General features: G+C 37.1%; 1 protein-coding gene across 2 annotated transcripts in view; it reads left to right on the top strand.

Annotated features, from left to right (window-relative positions):
• Positions 1-16,274, top strand: part of LOC102238126 (delta-type opioid receptor-like) — an 80,370-nt gene extending 64,096 nt beyond the window's left edge. Inside the window, exon 6 of one of the 2 annotated variants that reach the window (XM_023338988.1) lies at positions 9,495-16,274. In XM_023338988.1, coding sequence (XP_023194756.1) covers positions 9,495-10,042 — 548 coding nt within the window. In that variant the 3' untranslated portion in view covers positions 10,043-16,274. The remainder of the gene's footprint in view (positions 1-9,494) is intronic. The other variant, XM_023338982.1, reaches the window with a different exon arrangement.
• The last annotated feature ends 9,449 nt before the right edge of the window (positions 16,275-25,723 follow it).

The raw sequence follows: 25,723 nt of genomic DNA, 5'->3' as shown, positions 1-25,723 counted from the left end.
TGTAGATGCTAGCTTCTATGGTAGTGATAAGACAGTTTCTTCTGTGTCTATTAATGCATATTAAGATATATTTTGGTGTTCGAATTACTAAAATAGGTCTAAGTGTTTTAGGGGCGTCGTAAGCATTTGCAGATTTTAGCTGTTCGCTGTTACATAAATATATACATTTAATTTCAATCCAATTTCAATACAAGACAGTTAAATTAGGTTTATACCACCATTTGTAAGAAGCCCTGATCCATCAGAATCTGTGACTTTGCAAAATCCTTCCTCCTAACCGAACATCTAGTTTAGCTACGGGTATTTTCTTTAGTCATGATGGACCCTGTTATAGGAATCACACACTAAGGAATGTCCAGAGCATTTCAGTCAGCCTATCAGATTCTGAGCAGTTAATTATGTCTTGTGAATGGTTGACAGGTTGTTTTAGATTTCTTGTTAACCTGTCTTAAAGAGTAAGAGATACTGGACCTCGGTTGGGTTGGTGGGAAAACTTCCCTTATTTTTAAACCCAAAACCTGACAGGTGTGATATAAAACTGACTGAAATGGTTGTCAGTGTGGCCAGATCCTCTGTTGATGATTACAAGCCCAGAATAGTAACTAGGTTCTATTTCAGGCAAAAATCCCAAATGACCATCAAGCCTGTGAAAACCTTCATAGCTATTAATAATTATAATTAACTTTTCTCTGAATGACATTATTACTGTCACAGTGTTTCTCTTCCTTTCTTCTCTTCTCCTCTTTTCCTTTCTTTTCTTTCATTTTCCTTTCCAATCTTCTCTCTTTTTTTGTCTGTTTAATGAATTAAAAAGGTTTGGAAAATGTAACATGCTGCAGAGCTGTGTAGCAATGACAGCAAGTGGAAATATCTGAGATATAAAAAATTATGATTCATAATAACCTTGATACTGTGATAGGTTTAATAATAATGGATTTTCTTTTTCAATCTAAAGGTAATGCACACCTTTATATGTGTGATGCCATGCAAACAGGCACTTTGTGCAGCTTTCTAAGCGTTTAGCAGGTTCCAGAGAGTCAGGGTGAGTCATTTTCAGAATCTTGTTTACAGTGAATTATTGCTGTAGGACACATACAACACTTCCACCAGAACTAATGGATCATTTCTGTCATCTTCCGTTTTAACTTTGTTTCCCAGCAGCACATTGTCCTTCAGCTTCACCAAAAGTCCCAAAAACAAAACTGGTTCTTAGTAACAAAACTCATTTTCACCCCGTCTAGTCAAAGCAGATTTTCAGTATTTTTCTTATTTTGCTGTTTTTATCAGGTTTTGATTGTGATTCTGAGGCTGTCTGAGCTTTTTGGAAGCTGCCATGCTTGTTTCATATTTTCATTCGTCCTTGTTACTGATTTTTTTTTTATTTTGGCAATGAAAGGTGAGCCATAATAAGTTAAACATAAAAAATCATTTCAAATCAAATTGAAATCGTTTAGTCTTTGTTGCGCAAAAATTTTTGATCTACAGTACAATGGGCAACCCCGATTTTTATTTGATTATGTATTGATTACTGATTAAGTACATTTTTAATTTTTTTTTACTTTTCTAATGGAAGCACATGACTAAGTAGCCCTGGATACTTTATTAGTACAACTTCAATATTACTATCAACCATAAGAAGCCCAACAAGTTATTGAAAACTAACTGCACTAAACGCGTGGCAACAAAACAGCTGCTGAAACGAATCCCTTTGTATTTCAGTGAACATTATCTCTTGTGATTTTGAAAACACTTCATTTTTTAAACTTTTTAAATGACAAATCCTGATTTGTCACAATCAGAAGTACAGAAGTAACATATTCTCAGGTGTGCAGGTGGACAGAGTGTTGCCTGGAGAAAATGTTTAGGCCGACACAGCAGGGAGAAAGGCTAAAAAGGTGGAAATGAGAAGTAAAACGGTAAGTGGACGTGAAAGCAAGAGTAAATAGGCTGAACAGAATGTTGCTGTGCTCTGATTAAATGTGAAAGAAAGGAGTGAGAAAGGAAACTTCCATGTCAAAGATAGAAAAATGCCTTAATATGAAGAAGAGTTCAGAAAGATATCAACAAAATGTGTTGAAGCTACAAATCGCTCAAACTATAAAAAAAAGAGCAAAAAGAAAAAACTAAAATGAAAAGAAAGAAGAATAGTGAAGGAAGAATGTTCAGGAAAGACTACCAGGAAGTGAAAAAAGGAAAAAATAGGAGGGTGATAAGACACAGACAATGTCACCACAAATGCTAAAAATCACATTAACCTGAAGGGGTGAAAGAGGCAGCAGGACAGAGGTGTAAGTGTGAGGGACAGAAAAAGAAACTGATAGGTCTGATCCACGGGTGAGTAGAGTAGGAGGGAGCACAATCAACCAAGTGAAAAGAAAATGAAGTGGAGAGCAGCAAAAAATCAGAGGGAAAGAAATAATCCTGGCCGGTGGAAAATCAAAAAACGGAAAAATACAATAAACGGAACAGAAAAAAGGAAAGAAAGAAAGAAAGAAGTGACGAGAGGTTGAGAATCACCTGCTGTGAAATGGAAACCAGAAACAATATATATATATATATATATTTATATATTGAGTGATGCTGGAAAATCTCTGATTTCTTGAACTAGGCAGCGTGTGTAACTACTTACATAAATCCATTATGTTTTGCTGCTGAAAGACTCTTGATGACTCTGTGTAGCACAATCTGCATGATTTCAGATTTACACATCTTTGCTGACAACTTTCTAGGCTGGTCTGAGATGTATCTATACCAGCAAATATCAGTTTAAAGAGCCCATGATGAATGTTGCCTTCTGCCTTCAAACGTAAAGTGTTTACTCACTGACAGCAGATCAAATATATCCCTGCGTCGGTGGCGGCAGCAGAAATTGTTTTTGCTGCAGGTGAAATGGGGGAGCGTGCCGTTTTGTTGTTGTTGTGGTGCAATAAAGTGATCATGGTGATGTTTGGGCCTTGAGGGCCGGGCCGAGATGCAGACGAGAACTTGGGATGAGCCTGGGGAAGGTTTAATAAAGATAAGTCCCAGAATAAACCCAGAGGGAGCTGAACTATAAACTCTGTTTCCTTTCAATTCTCTCATCACTTTTGAAAGAACTTTTAATAATATTGCAAAAAATTTAAAAAATGTTTCCCTTTACTGGATTTTAGTGAATCAATCTAGTATAATTTCGTCAGTTGTTGATGCTGTAATAAACGAGATGTAAAGGACAGAAACTAGAAGGAAATATGGAGTCTGACCCTCTGACCTGGAGGTCTGGACATTGTGCCTCTGGTAAGGCACAGACCCTCCAGTGGATGGTCCATTACATCAGAACCGTGTCTCCTTTAGCACATTATTATTATTGTTCTTTTCTTTGGAAAAACCAAAAACCACTTTAAATGTGCATGAATTTTTTGGGGGGGGGGAATTGAAGAAGTTATATTGGATTTTACTTTTTCCAATTTGACACTTTCAAAATATGAACAAAAAACATTGAATGGAGCACCAGTACAGATCTGAGATTATAAACTAAGAGAATAAAAGACAAAACTAAACCAAAGTAACTTAATTAACAGCAACAGAAGAAAAATAAACACGAAAGAAATGATTGGAAGACCAAAACCCAAACAGCAAAGCATCATGACCTCTACATCTCTACCTTTAACATACTTTCACCAACTATATGCCTAATAAATGATTGGACAAACTCTGGTTTGGTAATAAAACCGTAGAACCGGTTATATAGAAACAACCTTGGCCTACAATGATCAGTAGCAGAGGGAAATTTCTTTCACTTAATATCAGATGTTTTTATAAGTGAACAATGTGCCTGTTGCTGCGACAGAGAGCGAAGGCGTTAATAATTCAGCCTGCACATTTTTTACCATGTCATTGGTTCAACCGTCTCTGTTCCTCCAACAAGACAAACTAGAGGAACTGGACTCACAACATGAAGCCTCAAAGATACACATATCAATGTTTGGAGATCCAGAAATGACTCTATAATCCTCGTACAATGTGGGAACCCTGTGTTGTCAATGGTGCATCCATTTCCTCTGCAGCATCTGGTAAACCTGCTGGAGCTCTGCATAGTTCTCCTCCTTGTTGCTTTATTTGTCAAATCTTTGCGGAAACTTCTCTGGAGAACTTTTTATCAAAATTTGTTCTCGTGTGAATGACCCAGTCAAAGTAGAGACATATTTATAGCATGCTATGTTTTGCGGTTGTAACATAAAACATGGGAAAATGTTTCAAAGAAAGACATCTGCAGCTCTCTACCTCGTCAAGTTCACCGTTCCTTATTAAGAGTTTTTATGCAGCTGAAGCGAATGTGAGGACAGTTTCCTGTCTGAAGTATCGATATGCTGACAAGCTGTCAGCGAGAATCTGAGGAAAACCAGGACCAAATTGCTGACCATTAACCGAGCTCCTTCTGAAGGCAGAATTTTGAAAAACGTCAGCAGCGTTTGAGAGGAAATCATTCACAGACAAGTGAGATTGAAAAGATGAAACCAAGACAGAAATTAAAACTGACATCTCCACTCAACATCATACATTTCACTGGCGTCGTTCCAGATTTACTTCATTTCTGCAGATTACGCCTCTGCATTGGGAAACTGCAGCAATGCTTTCTCTCATATCTGACTTGACCTTTATAAATATGGATTATTAGCCCACATGCATCAATACTGCCATTGTATCTGCCGGTGCTGGTAAAGTTTAATTTTTAAAGCCTGCATTGTGCTCCTCGGAGGATGTGGTGATAGCATCTATAGCTATTTTTCCCCCCTTTTTTTAATAAAACGGACGCCACAGCTCCATGGAGGTGGTTATCACCGTCCTTTCACACAGACTTTAACTGTGCTTTTGATCAATGGTTGGAACGTGGCAATAATGGAGCCTGGGCTTCCATTTTTAACAGGAACACCCACACACTATAAATCCTGAGCACTTGTGGCCCGGTGAAATGCAACACATAAAAACATCCAGCAAATGGAATAATAGATCACGGTTTCTTTTTTTCCTACCAGTTCCTATTTCCGATTGATTTGATTTTATCTCGACTGTTTTGCAGCCAAATGATTTATTTCACAATAAAAATAATGCTTCAAAAATGATATGTGCAACATACATGCAAAAGCTTATAACTTTGTTTGGAGAAATACAGCCTACTTTAACATACAATATTCATTCATGCTTGATTTCCTAAAGGATTTGGGGAAACACTTATTACAGGATGAATATTCTATTAAGAGGATCAGAGATGTTAAAAATCTGTCTGCTAATGAGCTCTACCACCAAAAATAATGTCTCTCTTGCTTTTCTTAAGGCTTATGGTTAAGACATGAAATGCAGGATAAAGCAGAACTTAAAGCAAATCTTCTCATTGATTGTCTGAAGATGAGTATGTGTGGGAGGTTTTCCCTCCTCCTCATTTATATTAAGCTGCCGATGCAAGAAAATTATAAACTTTTGCTCTAGGCAGCTTTAACTTTTACTTTGCCTGTGTGGAGCACTGTGTGTGTTTTTTATCAAATGTAACTTTTACTGTTGTTTATGGTAAGCAAAAATGTAATTCTCCAGATCTTTATTTACATGTAAAAGACAAAAACTTGGTTTTTATGTGTTCAGCATGTTTAAGAGTCAACATGTAGGCGTTAACTACCAGAAGTAGGATTTAAATCTCATGTAATGAGATTGTTTTTTTGTTTACAGAGATATAAAAATTGTTATAGTGAGTTTTATATCTGATTTAAACCAAAATATATTCTCCCTTAAATGAGGATGTCGTAACAGTAAAATAGGAACAGCTGGCAGGACGTTTGAGTGTTCGTCCTCCCTTTTTAAGAAGTCACAATCTGTCAGAGGAATTTATTTTCACAGTGGCTACAGAAAGTATTCACTCCCATGGATGTTTTACACTTTTTATCCATCCATTTTCTGTTCACCCTTGTCCCTAATGGGGTCGGGAGGGTTGCTGGTGCCCATCTCCAGCTACGTTCCGGGCGGGAGGCGGGGTACACCCTGGACAGGTCGCCAGTCTGTCGCAGGGCAACACAGAGACATATAGGACAAACAACCATGTACACACACACTCACACCTAGGGAGAATTTAGAGAAACCAATTAACCTGACAGTCATGTTTTTGGACTGTGGGAGGAAGCCGGAGTACCCGGAGAGAACCCACGCATGCACAGGGAGAACATGCAAACTCCATGCAGAAAGACTCCGGCCGGGAATCGAACCCAGGACCTTCTTGCTGCAAGGCAACAGTGCTACCAACTGCGCCACTGTGCAGCCGTGCACTGTGCATACTTTTTATTGATTTACAAATCCATCATGATCAACAAAAATTTTGCTTTTTCCACCAAAGTATTTACAAAATTCTTAATGTCAAAGTAGAAACTTGTCCACAAAGTGACAGATAAAAAAAAAAAAAAAAACATGCTCAATCATAGCATATTTCCAAAAACAAATCCTTCAAGGTTGAAATATTTTCATTGAAGTAGAATTTGTAGAATGCTGGAACATTTCATCACTTCCTTTACAGCAGTCAGTTTCATCACAATCTGTTTTGCTTTCCGTCGCTCCTCCCTGCTCTGCTTTCCAACGCCGACATCCCCACTTGACCTGAGCGGTGTTCATCATCACAGTGTGTGTGTGACACTGCCTTGACAAACGCAGCTTCTGTGGCTGTGTGTTTGTGAGATTAAATTGATTTACCTGGCACTTTTATGCAAAGTGACTTACAAACGAGGAGCACTCTGGTGTATGCAGTGCTTCATTGCATTAAATGAGTTTGGGACCACCTGCTGGTGGAGAAAAGGTCTGGATATGTTTTTGGGTGGGATCTTAAATACTGGATATAGTACAGGCAGAACTAAAACTATGATTCATGTTCATGTGTCAATAGTTATGTATAACATGTTTAGTTAAGATCTGCTCCTTCATGGCAACAAGTGATGGTTTCTCCAGCAATCAGTGATTATGAGAGGAAAGTTTCAGCACCAGATTACTGTATACTCCCTTCTTTGGAAAACAGAGAAAAGCTGAGACCACCTGAGACCTTTTAGAACCATAAAAAACATTTTAAATATCCTAAATAATTCCATAAAGTAGCATGATGATGTTCCATATTTCAACACATTAGAAACACGTCTGTAGTATTGCAGGAAGCAAATAGCTACCTGTTCTTTTGGTGCCTGAGGAATGTAACAGAGGAGAAACTTTAACACTGAAGCAGCAGCAACAATATTGTCAAAAAAAAAAGAAGTAGCAAACAGAAATGTTGTTAAACTTACTGCTAAAGGGCAGCAATAATGACCAAAGTTAAAAATAAACTCTGTGTTAGCATAGGAGCTAGCATTAGCGCAGAGTCCTGGGTGGAGAGCTGAAGCTCAAAACTAAATGTCATCCTCATGTTGTACTTTCCACTTTGACTAGTCACATTCCTTAGACTGCTAAATATTGTAGAGTGTCTTTTAGTTGACATATTGAGTCAGCAGGTAAAATGTAAGTATGAAAGTTGTTTTAGTATATTGCCAGAGTACAAAACTCACTAAACAAAGTCAGCAAATGACGATATGATGTATTTTTGGTTGTCTCTGAGTTTATGCCCTCCCCACCCGGAAAATGTCATAATGAATCTCCTACAAAGTCAGATATTTAGAAAAAGTTTGATTATGTACACAAGATATGAGGCCTTACAAATGTTTTGGCACGGCGATTTGAACGAGTTAGCCCCGCATTGTCTCACCTGAGTGGACAGGACTTATTGATAGTCGCCAACCTTTCTTTAACATTATGCAGCTGTTTGATGTGCAACACAACACCTGGTCACAGCTGTGATGCGGTCATACTTTCATTGGATGCTGAAAAAACGTTTGACCTCTTTAGGGCCCTTACAAGTGTTTAACTTTGGTCCTAAATTATAACTTTCCCGACAATATATATATTTTCATATGTATGTTTCAGCAGATTCTTATGAAAACTTACCTGAATCTGAAGAATTAATAATAAAAAGTACACAAGTGGTACCAAAAGTTATAGTTCTTGAATCTGTGTCGAACTTTTGCATAACTCAAAGAGGCAGCAGAGCAAAGAAAATACGATGGATCATTTTATAAAGGCACAAAACATACAGAATTATTGCTAGTGTCTTATTTTACACAATTTCAGCTTTTTTCTTGCTCTATCATTACTTTCTTTAATCAGAGGATTCTGTTAGCAAAATTTCCATACCAAATTTAAAATTTGTCTTCCTTTCTCCTCATCCATAATGTTCTTGGGCTTTTTGTGTTTAATCTTAATTCTTCACTGATTCAGACAAATTTCTTTCCTTGACTTCCTTCCTCAGGCATTTACTCTTCATTCTTTACAGCAAAGTGTTTTTGATTAAGCTGATTAAACCGACTCCAGTGAACATTGACTCCTGAACAGTTCGTTCTTCCATAACTTTTCTCCACATTATCTCAATCATTATGTCCTTTAGCTGGTGATTATTTCCTGTTATCAGAATTCTGGCAATAATGGACACATTATGATTCAGAAAATTCAAGACTCTTCCTTAAAATACATTGTGAGTTGATGTTCTGCTGTAGAAAGGCAGCACAGTCTGAACTGGAGGAATTACACCTGCAATACCCAAGCAGAGCTGTTCTTTCAGTCAGACATTTGACACCCTGGACAGATTTTCTATTATGGGAATCGTCCTCTAAATTTATGCTTAGCATCTTAATTTTAGTGAAATAAAAAAATCTGAAATGCTGAAACTTTTTGCAATTTCTTCCATTAAAGGACAAAATTTGATCTATTGCTTTCTGTGGGTTGACAGATATTTGAAGCATCTTTGCTTGTTGGGTCTTTATGAATTAAACTCATGACACGCTCTAGTTTGGGACTATTTTAGTTAATCAGGTTCACTGTGTAGATGATTTTGTAAGTAACTATTTAGTGATAATATTTATTTGAAAAAGACTATCTTAATTTAAAAAAGGTCTTAAACTGTGTTCCATAAATGCATTAGATTTAAAATAAACCTTTTAATTTAACATATCAGTTAATCTGCTTATATACAAACGTTTACAAATAAGAGTAATTCTGGTTGAATAACCCAAACAATAGATTAAAAACGTGAAATATATTTGTTATTGAGCTAATGTGTTTATTTATTCAATAATTTAGCAGCAAAAAAAGATTTTAGACTTAAAAATGTTGCTTATATTTTATTTATATGTTTTTTTATTAAAATGTGAATTCATAAATTAACTACAGACCCTGCAATTAACTTGATTAAAAATGGTAATCGAGTCCCAGCACTAAGTAGAATAGATCAGAATTGAAAGTAATAGAAAATCGAGTGTTTGAAACGTGGATAATTGTTCTGAACAGTTGAAATATTGGTTCTTCTTCAGAGTTGTCTATTTTTAAAACAAGATTATTTTGTAAAAAGAAGTCATTGTCTTGCATATGTAACCGTGTTTCTCTTCCTTCATGTTTATGTTCGCTTGCAGGTACTGAGTGCATTTTGGTTTTCAATGAACCAAAGGATCAGTGGGAACCTATTTTTGGCACCTGCGTCTTCCTCTTCTCCTTCCTCATCCCCATGGCCATCATCAGCATCTGCTACAGTCTGATGGTAAAACGCCTTCGAAATGTTCGCATCCTGTCCGGCTCCAAGGAAAAGGATCGCAACCTGCGGCGCATCACCAGGATGGTCCTGGTGGTGGTGGCGGCGTTTGTCGTCTGCTGGACGCCCATCCACATCTTGGTCCTGGCTCAGTCCCTGGGCTTCATTCTGAGGAGCATGTACGCCGTGGTCATGTTTCATTTCTGCATCGCTCTGGGCTACATCAACAGTGGTCTGAATCCCGTGCTCTACGCTTTTCTGGACGAAAACTTCAAGCGCTGCTTCCGTGAGTTCTGTCAGCCGTCTCCGTTCCGCCTTGACACCCAGCAGTCAGGCAGAATGAGGAGCATCGCCAGGGAGGTGGCAGCGGCCTACAGCTACAAGGGCGGGGACGGCGGGAGGCCCGGTGCGGGAACGGCGAATCCAGCATGACTAGGCGTGGAGCTTCCTTTGGTGGGGGTCGTCCCCACGCAGAGGGGAGAGACTCATGGGACAGGGAACTCCAACACAGAGCTAACTCAGATCACGGCTCTCTAGCGGCACGAGCCCTCCCGCCCCCCAACTCGCAGACTGGCATGGGGCGGGGGGGAGGGGGACGAGGAAGATGAGTTTGAAAGGAAAAGAATTTAGGAAAGGTGTTACGAACACAACATCTACAGGCTCAGAGAGCCTAAAAATACCAACTGCTTCGATGGGACAACTGCTGGATGTTGTTGGTTTGAGGTGCTTGAGATGGACGGAGCTCAGCTGTTGCCCAAACTGAGCAAAGTTACACCTGGTGGTGCATTTTAAACAAACCTTAAGACGTTCTGCTTAAGGAGTCAACTTTGATCACAAAACCAGTGTCAGTATCTTAAGGTTTTGGTTCTTAGCTCAAACCTTCATGGGCACACACTAAAGGAGTCTGCTGCTCCTCCACATAACTGCCAAACCTTCTGGTTATAAACTCACATTTTGAGAAAGCATTTGAACAGCAGCATTGGTAGCAGCTACGGACACCAAATCTGTGAAACTATCCAAGCACTGCTTTGGTTATAGAGGAAAGTAAAACAGCAGCGGTTGATGTGCAGATCGGCTCTCTAGCAGTGAGAACCACAAACTGAAGGCTGCTAAAGAAAACTCTGGTCAAAATGTGAAACGGAGTATTCATCACTACTGTGTGCTACAGCCTTCCAAGTTCATGTTTGGTCTGAAGTACTTTCCATCGTTAGTGTTGGATGAAAGGCCTGCAGTGCTCTGCTGTCGTCAGCAGAAGGCCGTTGCTGTTAAGGTCTTACTAAGAGAGGTTTACGTTTTGTTAGGGCGTCCTGAGCTTTTATCACACAGATTTATGACATTGGAGTAAATTAGAGGTTGGATTATAAATGTGTTTTCCAATGAATTGGGTTAATATTAGAACAAAGTGAGGCTACTTATTCTTGAACTGTTAGGTCACATGATTGCCATTAGTCTTATAAACCAAATCTTTCAAGGTATTTAGAAAAACAAAAGCCTTAGGAATGTTGTTGTTTACCAAGTTTGAGAGTTTCTTTCATTTTATGACACAGCAGAGAATATAAAGTGCTTTGGGTGAAGGTTGGGTGGCCAGGTGTTGATCTTACTGTGGACCTGCATAGCTTTTAGAAAACTGAAGTTCTAAGGTTTACCTTGTGCCATATAGCAATTGATTTGGAACTGATCCATTGAAGTGGACAAAATTTAGAGAAACAGCAACAATCTGAAAATTTGATTTGCTAACCATCCCAAAAACGTCCAACCAGTTGATCCCCAAATGACCCTGAAAACATTTCAGCCAGAAAGATAAAAATGAGATAGACTCTACGGCTGCAATTTGGAAAAAATTTCACAGTGTATTATTTTGTGTTTTCAATGTTGAAGACATAAATTTTGATATCAAACATTGCAAACATTACCTGCTATACTTCAGTCCATGGAGACTGATGTGGCCCTGGTCACCCTGAGGCAGAAAATAATCAACTAAAAGCAAAGACTGAGACTCAACTACAGATTTGGGGTTGGAGCAAGGTTATAAATAGTTTTATATATTTATGTTATTATCCTCTATGAATCAGAATAACTGACTGAGATGATTTTGCTGGGTCAAATCTGAATGGACTCAGATTATTACAGTGTCACAGGCATGTGCTTTGCAAATTAGAGCTGCAATTGTGCAACAAACAAATTATATTGTATTCTGTTACCTGGATTAAAAACATGCTATTTTTGTGGGGGATTTTATTTGACTAACCTGTTTTGTAAATTAGATGTAACATTGGCTTCAGAAACATGGCGACTTATTTGGCATCGGCATAAAATAGGAATGGTCAGAATCTACAAGCCAAAACCTTTAAGAAAATTGTTTATATTAGTTTTTAAGAAAATCCAGAAATTTACAGCACAAGGATTTTTTTTATTATGTTCATCTTCAACTTTATGACTAGATAAGACAAAAAGATTTTTTAAAAAGTTACACAAAGAGGATGCTGGAAAAGCTTGGATAAAGGAATGTGTGGGAATACAAAGGCTCAGGAAATCCTGTTTCAACACCACTAGCAGGTTTAGATCTCGTCCAGATTCGCTCTGTGGCTGACGTGAGGCCGAGGCGTTTTAGACACACCAGGCCCACACATGACACAGAAAATACAATCACAGATTTATTGAAACTAATCAGTTCTGATGATCTAAGTTGCTTTATTTTATTTATTTTTAATTTTTTGAAGTGTAAAGCTGCTCAGGTCTGGGGTCGGGTTCTCGGAGTGTTTAATGTGAACCCCAATGCTGGAGTAGCATTGACCCCAGGCATCATGAAGGGGTTGCAGGGTTCTGACCCCATATCAAGGGACAAAGGGGCTCTCTCTCTTTATCTATCTCTATCTATCTTCTTGGTGTAATAAAGTGGAAATCAGCCCTGAAACATTGATTTTAGAAGATATTCTCATAATTTTTGATAGTTGCAGAATGTTGTGACTGGATGTTACTTTCTTAACTTATATTTTTGGGAACGTGTGACATCACTCATCTATGACAACAGGGAAGAGTCACAGCAGACCCGGGACAGATCAGAAGCTGCATTTCCATTAATCATGAAATTGCACAAATTGAAGTTATAAAAATAAATTTGCTTCTTACATGGAAACACACCAATTTAGCAAAAACCCATTTTTTTCGATAAAAAGCTTTGGCGCTAGGATGAAAACAGATTTATTTTGCAAAACATCACATGAGCCACGTGATCAAAGTTGTGTGTCATTCGAACGTGTTGAAAACATAGATCTGTAAAATCGATTGCAATTTTCCCAAAACACTGCATATGTAGCCACCAGGAAGTAATTTGTCGCTCCATTTCCTGAATAAGATGCAGACATCTCCTCTGATTGGCTGATGATGATGATGAGCATTAGCATCATGACTGAATTCTGAAAATATTTACTGTTTACATCTGTCACTGCCATGACTTTTAATGACTTATCGTGTGAATAAGCTTATTCACATTTGATCTTAATCTCATTTCTTATTTAATAGAAACACAGCAATTGTGAATTTGTGTTTTTTTAACATAATAGACAAAGATTTGCGCTCATCTGTAATGGAAACGCAGCTACTATTGCAGGGAAACACAGAGACAAAACAGCCATGCACACCAGACCATAAGTAAGAGTTGAATGCTTACATGCATCTTCATTTGGGAATGATCTGCTGTTTGCATGGAAAAGCCACACAGAGAACATGCAGACTCTGCACAGAAAAGGCCATTCTGAGACTGGAACTAGCGACTCGCTTGCTAAAGGCCGGAGCCACCATGCTGTCTGAATAACAAGCTTAATGTGAACATTGCTTTTGTTCCTGTGTTGCCTTTCCTCTTTTAAAATAAATTTAGCTTAACTTTCCTACAGAGTTTTAAGAGATACACTCTTAATTTGTGAGAAACTGCCTGTGGGTTATTGCTGGATCTGTATTTGTAGTTTTGTTTATTTGCACCCCTTTGTTGCTCTGTGTTTGAGGATTTACCCAAGCAGATGGATGAAGACTGTTTCCTAATTTTCATCCTTTCTTTTACTGCAGTTTTACTGAAGTGGTTAATGGTAGCTGTGGACTGTCCGAGCTTTAACATGCTACATGTGCTTTGTACGTCTTAGGGCTGGTATCCCCTTTAAAATCTTTGTCACTTCATGTAATTTCTGTAAGAGTGAATTTCTGCAAGATGTCTTTTTTTCTTCCATTTTCCTTGACTGGCCTGTTGTCATTAGAATCAGAGGACTGCAAGCTGAGCTATTTTCCTGTTGCACACAGTGAGATTATGGTTTGCGAGTAATTCGGCTGTTTGTTAAAAAAAAAATGTTCTGCTCTTTGCTGCAGACGATTACCTTTTATTTGATTCCATAAACGTACATTGCCTTAAATATCAAGTGAGGTCTGTTATTGAAGCTTGCTCTTTGGCTGGATACAATTTGTTCTAGTATTTAATGGTGCTTTGCAGCTACTTTATAGCGGTCCTGACCCGTATTCATAAACCCTCAGAGAATAGCAGGAGACTGGCCCAAAAAGAAAGACTTCGGCTTTGCTAAAATCGAATCTAAAGCACATCCCAATTTTATTAACTAAAAACTTTATCCTCATACAGGAAAACTGCAGAGTCGCCATGTCATTGCCCTTTGTGGGTCACAGACAGTAAAATCAGCCTTTCTGTTGAATGATCATTTAAGTTATTAATGTGAAGATCAATAAAACTTGATTTTTACGTAAGAACGTTAGACACGCTCTATGGCTCCTGATATTTACATTTGTTAAACATTTTCTTGTTCTGCCTCCAGTTTTATTCTACTTAACATTGATTGTTTACAGTGAATATTTTAAATGCAGAAAGTTTTTGTTTTGTAAATCATATTTGCTTTTAAATCATCAGGCCTGAAGAAACACTTCAGACTTTTCCTCTGAATTGGGGTTCTACAAAGAGGTGAGGAGCAGGCAATATCCTACCCACAGTAGATCGCTCTGTTAAGTTAGCTGTAAGTAAAATGTATTAATAAAAAGGACCAGTTGCTGTAAAACATTAAAATACAACAAAAGAGAAACAAAATACATACTGAAAAATGCATAACAAGAAAATGTGAATATGAGTTTTCTTGCTAACCGTTAGTCAGCGTGCAGTCAAGATGAAAATTAGGATTAACTTAATCTGCAAAATGTTTAGATTACAAAAAATACTGTACAAAAAAGTTCTTTGATAATAAACTATTTTATTATTTAAATAAAAATTGTATATCAAAATCATTTTTAATTTTCTCAAAGTGTGAAATATTTATTGGCAATAAAGCAACAATTTCTGATCAGCTTCTTCCATATTTCCATTGATATTTTTTAATGATGGGTTTATGGACACCTAAACTTTTCAGTAAAAAGTTATTGTTTTATGGCCACTGGCTAGTTAAATAACTGGTAGAAAATCACTAAAGTGTGTTTAGAAGTGTTAAAAGAGCTTCTCCTATTGTAGATTGTTTTCCTGCCTATAAAATTGTTAGTGTCTGCTTACATTTGACTCAAATTTACCAAAGCTGGAGCGTCCATGATGATAAAGTCTGTCTGTTATGAGAGTTTTATGAATACCGGTCATCTTTTTTTACAACCTAGACGATTTTTTAGGAAAACTAGTCGGAGTATCAAGAGTCCCTCTTTATGAAGACGTGTCGCATCGCCGCTGTGAGGCTCTTTGTGCTTAACTGTAACTGTTAAAACTAAAGAAGCAATGATATTTTCTAAAATCGTTTGGTGTGACTTCTTTGTAGCAGGTCAGTCTGAGTCGGCGGAAATCCTCGTTTCCTGGGGAAGTAAGCATCACCTGTCTGCCTCTTGACTCTGTATAGACATTTGAAAAGAACATTCTCAATGTAAACGAACCATGACCTCATCATCCGTATAATATACATGATATTTCGCTTGTTGTTCTCGCTGTAAAACTGTCAGCATCTGTAATGATTCGACATTGTTAGCTCTTTGCGTCAGAAAGCAGGGAACTCGCTTTCGTTTGTTTACATCCTACAGACCACATGAATGTCAAAAGAAATCTTGTTTAAAATCTATTTCTAAACAAATGTTGGTGTTATTATAATAATGAGTACCAAAAAAGAGTATTTCCTAAGTGTTTCTGTTGTGTTCTTTCTTATGCTCAGAAAGTGTCTGGTATCTATCAGTGCGTTTCTTGTGGACTGCATTCTGCTCAGTGCCTGAGTCGTGAATTCCCAAAGATTGGAGAGAATGCCTCTCAAAAGTATTCACACTGCCTGAAATTTTACGGATTTTGTTACGTTACAGTCACAAATGTCTGGATTTAATTGTGAAGTTGAAGGAATTAATTTCTAATGTTTGGACAAATAAAAATCAAGGACAAAATTGCAGATTAAAACTTTTGTAATCAAGACTGAATGTTAACGTTCTGTTATTTGTTGCATCTGAATATGTGCAGAATAAATCGGTCACGGCTTCTATTTTTTCCGAATCTCATGACTCTGGCACTGAGCTACATAAATTTACTTGTTGCTGTTTTCTGCATACAGCAGAATGAACAACTGTGCTAGCTGGCTTGTTAAACATGCAGTAAGAGTTTTTTGCTGAAGCTTGAATTTAAATTGTATATTTTTCTTCGCTTATGAAATGAATAAATAAGTAAACAAAGACAATAAGTTGGTGGTTTGCCATTTTCTGGGATGCATTTACAACAGCAGTAATCAGCCTTAACATTTCCACACATGCAGGTTTTAGACGTCAGGACAGGTTCAGTGGGTCTGCGAAGGCACAAGTTAGCACAGCATTTACTTTACTCTGCTGACACCATTTTAATTCCTTATTTTGATTTATAAGCCTCGGCCTCGAATCAGTTGATGTAAAATCTGTTTATATAAGCAAAGTCATTTTAACTTTCTCTCAAATGGGAAGAAAACTTGTCTATTTCAGCGTTTTATTTATCAACTGCGATAAACCAGTTTTAGAAGCCAAACATGAAGTTCTGACTTATTTGCATTCCAACTATTGGATCGCATGCTTTCTTTTCATTATTATTCTCCTTGATGGCTGAAAAAGATTTTTAAAAACTTCTGAAAATTTGCATGAAAAATTCAGAAAACCTTGCAGACCTGGTTTCCCTGAAGAACCAACACGAAAAGCTAGAAAATAATAAAAAATTATATAATTCAAAGCCATTAATGGCTTGGTTATAAACAAAAGAAGCTAGCATTTTCTGACATGTAAGTGCAGATTAGACATTATGTCACTCTGTCCAATGAAACACATCATCTTGATGCCTGTGAAGCATAAACAAAAGACAATTTTCATTGTCTTCTGGGGTGGATGGATGGTAATTCTGACAGTAAAATGATGCCTCTGCTTAAGAGGAAGTTCTAAATATTTGAATGTGATGTCTTGCTATGAAGTGAGCAATTTCTGACATCAACTCTGGAGCAAAAATGAAAGAGCAGTAGAGTTAAAACAGAAGGAAGCAGGACAGAAGACCAACTGAATGGACTCAAGTCTTTGAAGAACAGAAGTCAAGTTTATTTGTAAAGCACATTCAGATTGTAGTTTTCATCTAAAAACTACAATAGTAGTGTAACCCCCATAAACTATGCTGATCTGTCTGTATGTTTAATGTGTTTGTTTGTTAGTTCTTAGAATGTCCTGTAGAGGGCACTAGACCCACATTTCTCCTGTGTCGGTACGTAAAGAAGAGTAAAGAGGGAAGAAGAAGAAGAAATGGCGGACTATGCAGACTAAGCACATTTCAGCAGAAGTAGAGACGTTACTACGCATAAGTGCTGCTGTGATATGAAAGAAATCTGCTTATTGTGAACTGGATAATGTACATTCTGTTCTGAGAGTTCTCCGGTGAGTCTGTTGTTTTATTTTCAGCTGCTTACTTACGCAGAATGGCTAGCTAGCTGGAGCTAACGTTGCTCAGTTTTTTTTAACTGGAAAAAACCCCAACCGGAGTATAAAGTGTAGCTCTGTAAGCAGCATAGCTCTGTGAAATGAGACTGTTTATGATGAAGTGATGTTTATTAAGTAATTTCCTTATTACTGAGCGTTTTTGGTTTATTTTAAACGCTAATTTGGTTTTCACTGAGAAGTAATTGAAAGATTTCTATGATTTCCGTATACCTGCCTGATCGGTTAACGCTCTTCATGCAGGTTGTTTTTTTTTTGGGACGACCGATACCTGAACGAGCCAGTGGTTCCAGAACCAGGAGGGATCCGCCGCCATCTTTGTGACTCGGACTGAAGCCTGGAAAGACTGGAGGTTCTGGTGCTGCTGGATGTTTTGCGTGGACAACAGATAAGCTTATTGAACAAAAAGGGGGGCCCAAAATCTTTTTTTTTATTCCACAAACTATTTGTTCATGAACATTTTCATAACGGACAACTTATGTGCACATTGACTGAACTGACTGACTGAACTGTTATATTGAAGGACTAACTGGAATATGTAATTTCTTTTGTTGAAATAAGCTTTAAAGCTACTGTTTAAAAAAAACTTCTCAATTTTCTATATATTAATCTGATATTTTTATATAAGGGTGGACAATTTAAGTTTTATACCTTAATTTTATTAAGGTAATTAGTGTTACCTGGATTCTTATTTTTTTGTGGGGAAAGAAAAATAAACTTGAGTTGTTAAAACTTGTATGCTTATCATCCTCCTGTGTGACCCTAGAACAAAAGTAACTTTCTTACTGAATTTATTGCTAATTAAATTAAGTAGTGGTTACAGTAGCTTTTTATGTTCAAACATAAACATAAATCATAACACAATGAACATGACCGTGACAAAATAAAGAGAACCAATAAACAGTCTTAGTCCAGTTAGTCAAATGCAAGTTTCATCAAATGAGATTTAAAGGAAAGAAGCAAAAAAAAAGTTAATTTTGCTTTTCCATCTTTGGTTCTGATTCTGGGAACGCAGAGTAGACTAGAACCAGAAGACCTGAGAGGTCTGGAGGTTTCTGCAGTGATGACGGGTCCTTAAGGGCTGAGTATTATGCAAAATCAACTTTTTTGAGATTTACATAATGTCATGATGATGTTCCCTCATCAAAAACATACCCAGAGTGTTGCTTTGATTCATTCATGCATGTATGAGAAATCCCAACTGAAGATAATATAGTTACTATAATAAATACCTAACTGCCCTCCTTCAATGTACATAAAGTTGGCACCCACATGATAGAAAAGTAAATGAGTGAAGGGGACACATCCAGACTGGAGTTCAGACGGTACCTCGTTAAATCTGCAGGATTCATGATTCCTCAGCAGTTTGTCCTACAGAAATACTGACTTCTGGTCTTCTGGTTCCTCCATTAGTGGCAATTAAGATTTATGACTCTGACTATGGATGTCAGTAAGTCTGTTCAAACAGAACCTCAGGAGGCCGTGCTCCTCCTGTTCTCACTGAGGATTCTTACTCAGAAACGACGTTCTAATAACACAATGCTGCTTCTCTTCAAAGGTGCATCTCCTTTCCCTGACGATAAGGAGTTTAAGTCACTGTCTAATTCATCTCCAGCTGCTGAAAGAATAAAATTACAGATAAGTGAAGGTAGTACATGAAGTCCTTAAAAGGGGTGAATTATTGGATTGATAAGAACAAAAAGGGAAGGACAGACAGTTTTCATCTGAAGACTTCTGGATTTCCCAGCTCTAAGTATAAAGGAAGAGATCTTTGTGATGACTCTCTGTTGTGGCCTGATATGACCAACAGTCTCAGTATCTTGCTTATATCCATACAACACTTTGCTGATTTGATGTGTGGCATCAAGAGAAATGTTTCTTTGATGGTTCAAAGCATGAGTGCAGAGCTGCAAGAAGGTACGAATAAATTAGAATAGAAATATCCTTTATTGTCCCACCTTTGGGAATTTCAAGTGTACCAGCAGGAAGTTACAGGTGAACAGACAGAATAAGAAAAATAACCATACAGGAAGGGCAAATTTAAACAGGAGAAATAATGCAGTGCAATCATTAAAAATTATAGGACTGTTTGAAAAAAAGGGACAATATATGCATATTTGTTCATAAAAAGCCATAACAAACTATTTACAGGAAATCAACAGTTAACATAATTTAAAGGAAATGTGCAAATAAAATACAAGAATGAACAAACTAGGAGCTTTAAATACAAGGAACAAACTGAAGAAGCAAGAAAAAGAAAATAAAAACACAAGCACATAATCAGAAGATGTTAAAAAAAATAACAGTGACCATGACAACAATAATAAAAAAAACACCTTCATCTGCAGAGGGATCATGACTGGAGACCCTGAAAACCCCAGTGGGTTCAGGCACTAAATGCTTCACCAGTGGACCGCTTGTGTTTCTTTCCTTCCAAAAAGGGTTTTGATTGGGACAATTATGACTGAATTACAGAGATGGTTCTCAAGTCCTATAGTACTGCATCATGGTGGCAATGTTTAGTAGCCAGGTGTTTCTTTTAAACGTTAATTTTATAGCCAAAACCAATAACAAAATGAATAGCCAATAAAGCCCGGTATGTTAATCAGCGCCAAGTTTCTTCCACACCACAAAACATCTCATATTTACTCTGTAAGCAATCAGAATTTAAACATAAAGTTTTAAAACCTACAAAACTGCTGTTCCTACATGACTTCAACTAGGTCTGCAAGAAAAATCAGTTTTCTCAGAAATTGGTGTTTTTTAATCCTTTTTCATCTTTTTTGTGCTCTGAGGAATTTTCCTGTTTTTCTCTTTCTTCATTGACAAGAAAGCAGAATCTGGAAGCAAATATCGGCAAATTTATAACAATGTTCCAACTTTTACAACCTGAGGATGAAAAAAAGCATCCAAACGCTTACCAATTCCACACTTTGTTAATTAGAGTGCTCCAGTTCTTCATGCTTATCAACAATAAAACAAAAAAGCCTTTTGCTCCTTTTCTCATTTTATTAGCTGCTCTGTTTGTGCTTTGCAATTATTTCAGATTGGGAGGTGTGAATATATGTGGCCTGGCAGGGGGCTGGCTGTGGATTGCATTAACTGAACCTATCTGCACCAGCATATCATTACTGTTATCTGATTTGTGAATGAGATGTAGAAACCATACATATGTGGATAAAACGTCGCATTGGATAATGTTAGAACATCAAAACTAGGCCACAGAGCTTGTTATTTTGATCCAGTTGTCATTTCATTAAGGAATCAATTCAAACAAGCTTTTTATTGAATCAAGGGAGAGTAGTCACCTGATCACAGCATTAAACTATGTATTTACAGTGGAAACAATGTGCTGCATATATGCTGCAGGATTAGTTAGACGACAGTGGAAGAAAAGGAGGGCACTTAGGCAAAGCACAATTGACCTCAAACAGCAAATGTTGGATAAATGAAAAAAATCTTGAATGCGTATAATACCTGACAGGGAGCCGGATGGTTCACTGGGTTTACTTACGTAAAAGGAAGAGCCGAGCAGCAATGTATGGAATGTCAGTTCATATCACTGAATTCTGAGAATCAAGGTTCCTCGTATTGCAGAAACCTCCAGCAGGTCGACTTCAGTTTGCAGAGAGACAGAGAGAGAGGCCAGTTTGATCAAAGCAGACGGAGGCTTTTCTTGCTTGACGGGACGCTGACGGGAGGAGGAAATAAAAAAAATGCATTCCTCCCTGCCTCAAAGAGTCATTGCTTTGTTAAATTAATTAAAAGCTCATTACACATGGGCCGGTCTAACATAAAAGAACAGCTCTAACCATAAATTATATCATAACCATTAGATTAGAAGAGCTTTTTGCGGCCTACGCACTTAAAAGCGTCAAATGCCGAAAATGTATTGGATCAGTAGGAAAGCTGCTCTGCCAGCAGCAAGAACAAAGCTCTCAGCAGTTTTTGCTGAATAAACTATTTTGCTCCATTTTTCCTGAGCGTAGACAAAGTCTGTCCCTCCCAGCCGATAACTAATGTGAGGTTTATGGTGTTGAACCACTAAATGCTTATCATCTCTATCCTGCAGTGACCAGCAAAATATTACCTCCTGAAGATGTTCACATTGAACACATTATGATCATAAATTCCAACATGGTATATTACTAGGAATCCACTGTACTGTATTATTAGGAAGTGGAAGAAGAAAAATCTGTGACAAACCATCATCATCCATCAAATGAAAGTCTGGGAAAGAAGAGCATTAATCAGACAAACAGCCAATGATTTGAGTAGCTTGATTTTTTTAAAATTGGTTATGTTTTTCTGTTTATTTCACTGCGTTCCAGCCAGATGATTATTTGTGTTGCCCAATGCTCTCACTTCTGCCAATGAGCTTTTCACAAAACATGCTGTTAGCAGCTATTCAGGGAGATGGCAAGAAACAGAATGAAACACTGCAGAGACAGAAAATAATATTACTACAAATATATATTTCATTAAAAAGTCTTTCCAGTGTTTACTTATGCATAAATTTAAGTTTGCTTTTTAGCTTTTGAAAGTTAAAGTGAAATGTTTAAATTCTTATCTGTTTTTATGCTTTGAAAAAAAATTTGGATTTCAAACTTGAGACAAAAAGTGATGTTTAAATTAACAGTTTTTAGTAGCACTTTATCTTGAGAACAAGACAATTTTGTTTATTCTATTATTGACTAATTGTCAGAATAATCGATAGATCACTCAATTCAATTACTAAAATAACGATTTACAACAGCTCTAAAACTGACTCTAATAGTGTATGCAAATGTCCTAGTCAAAGCTTGGTCCTGAATCCAAGTGACCATCTCTCTTTGAAGAACGTCTTATTCTGATTTTAAAGTTGTCCAGTAAAACAAGAAAAACATTTGGTGGGTAATGAACTGGTTTTCACTTTAGTGTTTAGTTTACAACATAAAAGGTTTTTTTTTCTTAATGTTGAACTTGAACATTTCTGTTTGGGAAAAATGAATATAAAAATAAATGAAAACAGCACACTGTTATGATAGAAAAGAAGAATCTGGTCTTCAAAGATCAAAAACTAAACACACAGCAGATGCCTTTGTATCATTAATAAGGCTGAGATTGAACAACACTGGTATGTGACTTACAAGTGAAGGTTTTAATTTATTCTAAGAAGAAATATCAATCTATTTGATATTTATAGAACAGCATACACAAACATGGTAACAACCACTTTAGAAGTCAGAGGTAAATTTCTGAATATAATTTACATGAAGATGTCAGTTAGATAAGCTGCACTGTGTTGCATTTAAACTCAGTATTTATTACAATTACATTTTTACAGAGCCCTTGATTTCACATTGAAGAAGCAGCCATGTTGGTATTTTTAAACCTGGACCCATGTGCAGATTGTATTTCCAATTCGCGAGGAGTGTGTTGGACAAATTAAATTGTGTTGATGACTTTCTGCTGCAAATTAGAAGTAAACATTTGACAACCTTTTAACTGGAGTGCATCAACTAAAGGGAGAACATAAAGGTTATTATTGTCAGTGAAAAAAATGGGGGTAAATCTATATTTGGATTGCAACTCTGGTGTTTAGACCACGTAAAGTGAAGGAGCAACCAGGACCATGACTCACAGTGTCTGAAACATTTCAGAAAATCACATTTGTATTTGTTAAACAAAAGTTGCTTTCTTGATAGATGATCTTATCATTTGAAAAATGTTGACTATAGAACATTTCTGATAAAAACATCACTGCTGTAAGCTGCTGCATTGGTCATGAAGGTCTGAATATTTTTGTGATTAAAATTGATCACATCTATGAAGATGACGTGCCGACTGACTGCGTCTCTTTCGAATTATGAGCCATTTGTTAGAAATCACACTTTAACTTGGTTTATCCTTCCTCTCTTTTACCTTTTTCCTCTATTTGGAGCCTTTTCTCCGTTTCTGTCCTTGGTTAATAAATAGCAGCAAACACAGTTGTGTCCTGTTAGGACATGATTTAAGCCCTTTTCCATTTACAAGCAGAAAGTCCTTGGATCTATTCATCAGCTTCTGTACTTTTATTTTCCTGGCTCTAGTCTTATTCAGTCTTCTTTATTCCCTCAGATTTAATAAAACATGTGCTCTGTCCTCACCTCCCTCCTCTGCACATTGCATCTGAACTTTTTCACTAAACTTTCAATGTCAATTTTATTCTATTTCTGTTATGACCCACCACTCTTCCCACCTATATGTGCCCTCCATCTCGTGCTCTTTTACCCAGTTACTACGTGGGTAACTGGGTATGAACTCTTGGCTCTTTCTAGATTTCCTTCCATCTACCTTTACCTGCACAAGAGGACTTTTATCTCAAGCTCCTGCTTTTAAACGAACACATTATAAATACTGAGCCGTGTTTGAATTGACTATGAACGGGAGTTTTACTTTCCCACAAAAAATTCAAAGATCCTTTGTACATTAGGACGATTACCTCGACCAACAATAAACTGCTGAATAAATGTAGGAGAACATCACATGGAAAGAGAAAGACAAATGGCTGAAGGACGCAGGACATTGTGACAGGGGAGGGTATTGACCTTCCCCTGATCACTTTGAGGCGCCATGACAGACGTCAGCACTGAGGGACAGGAGAACTAAACGAAGAAACTGCCATTAATTTCCCAAGTTTTTTACAAGTTAAAGTCCAGATCATTTGTCTGTTGAAGTAGCAAACCTAGTTGAGGCTCATAGACAACATTTGAAAATAGCTACTTTAGAAACCGACCCATACTTTGTCCCTAATGACAACTTTGTTGAGTTGATCAAACCATCAAGTTGAATTTGACTAATTTAACTTGAAGTAAGCAGAAGTGAACTACTGAAATAAAAGTTTGATTTTGCAGATCTTTATTTAAACTCCTGCTGCTGCTGAGACTGAATAACTTCTGTCGTCTCTCAAATTATGTTTTTTAATCGATTCTTTTCCTCTCTACATGTCCAAAGTTTTACCTGAAAACATAGAACATGCTATTTAAACAGCTATACAAATGTTTACTTGTGTTTCTATAGCAACAGTTTCTGCACTGCGGTCAAATCAGGACACTTCTGGTTCATGTTTGATTCACTCTTAAATTGCTTTGGACCAGCTATCAAAGTTTTTACAGTAAGAATTTATTTTTCTATAAATATTTTTCTCTTACAAATAAGTAAACAGGAAGTGGTAAACTTTGATTTTACAGTGTAATTTTACAAACTGCGCCCCATAAATACACACACAAGTGTGAAGCGTCACATGAATGGATGGATTAAACTGAATGCATCGACTTGACGCACTTTATTTAAAAGATACTGTTACAGTCTACCAAAAACACGTTCAATTACACAAACTACTCATTTGAAATCATTTTCATCAGGAAAGGAAGTTGGAGAGCTGATTGGGGTTATCTTTAAAAACATGTTAACTCCTCTAAGGACTGCCTCTGCAGAGTTGACCCTATAAACCTTTAATCTGCGTCGAGGCGGTGGAGGCCGGCACGGTGCGTTCCTCACCTCAGAGTCAGAGGTCATCCTACTTATTAACCTCAACTCAAGGTCATTACCAGCACGATTACACTCGCTCCATTGTCTGAGCTCTCTTCTTGTTTCAAAAAGACACAAAGGTCAAACGTAATCACATCAGCTATTTCTGCCTTGCAATGGAGAATTTTTTCAAGTGCAACACAAACGGCACTTTGTTCAGCTTTAATATGGAAAATCAGTTTTAAAGGCCAATATGTCAAATGTTTTAACTCTTCCCAGGCTTTTCGGTTGCAGTTTCAGCAGCACTATTCTCTTCACTGAGCTTTATTAGATCATAGTTTACTTTATAACTCTATTACCATAGCAGGAAATGGACTCTACTGGCAGAAAACCTTTTTGTAACAAGCATATGGCAGCACTGCATTGTTAGGAAGATTAAATCAAGGTGAATGTCATTCTATAACAATCGCATCTGACATTTTATACATATTTACATAATTATAAGTTCCTCCACAAAACACTCCGCTTATTAAAGAAATACTATATTCTGAGTTATTGCACTGAAATAATAAAATATGTTCCTTCTGTCTCTCATTCAGTTTTAGCTTCTGATTAATCACTTTAATCTGTTATGTACAGTTGAAACCAGAAGTTTACATACACTGAAGAAAAGGCACATCATCTATT

Source organism: Xiphophorus maculatus, chromosome 1 (assembly GCF_002775205.1).
Source record: "Xiphophorus maculatus strain JP 163 A chromosome 1, X_maculatus-5.0-male, whole genome shotgun sequence".
Classification (NCBI taxonomy): Eukaryota; Metazoa; Chordata; class Actinopteri; order Cyprinodontiformes; family Poeciliidae; genus Xiphophorus; species Xiphophorus maculatus.
The sequence above is the reverse complement of the archived record's forward strand: the minus strand, read 5'-3'. Positions and strand labels throughout refer to the sequence as shown.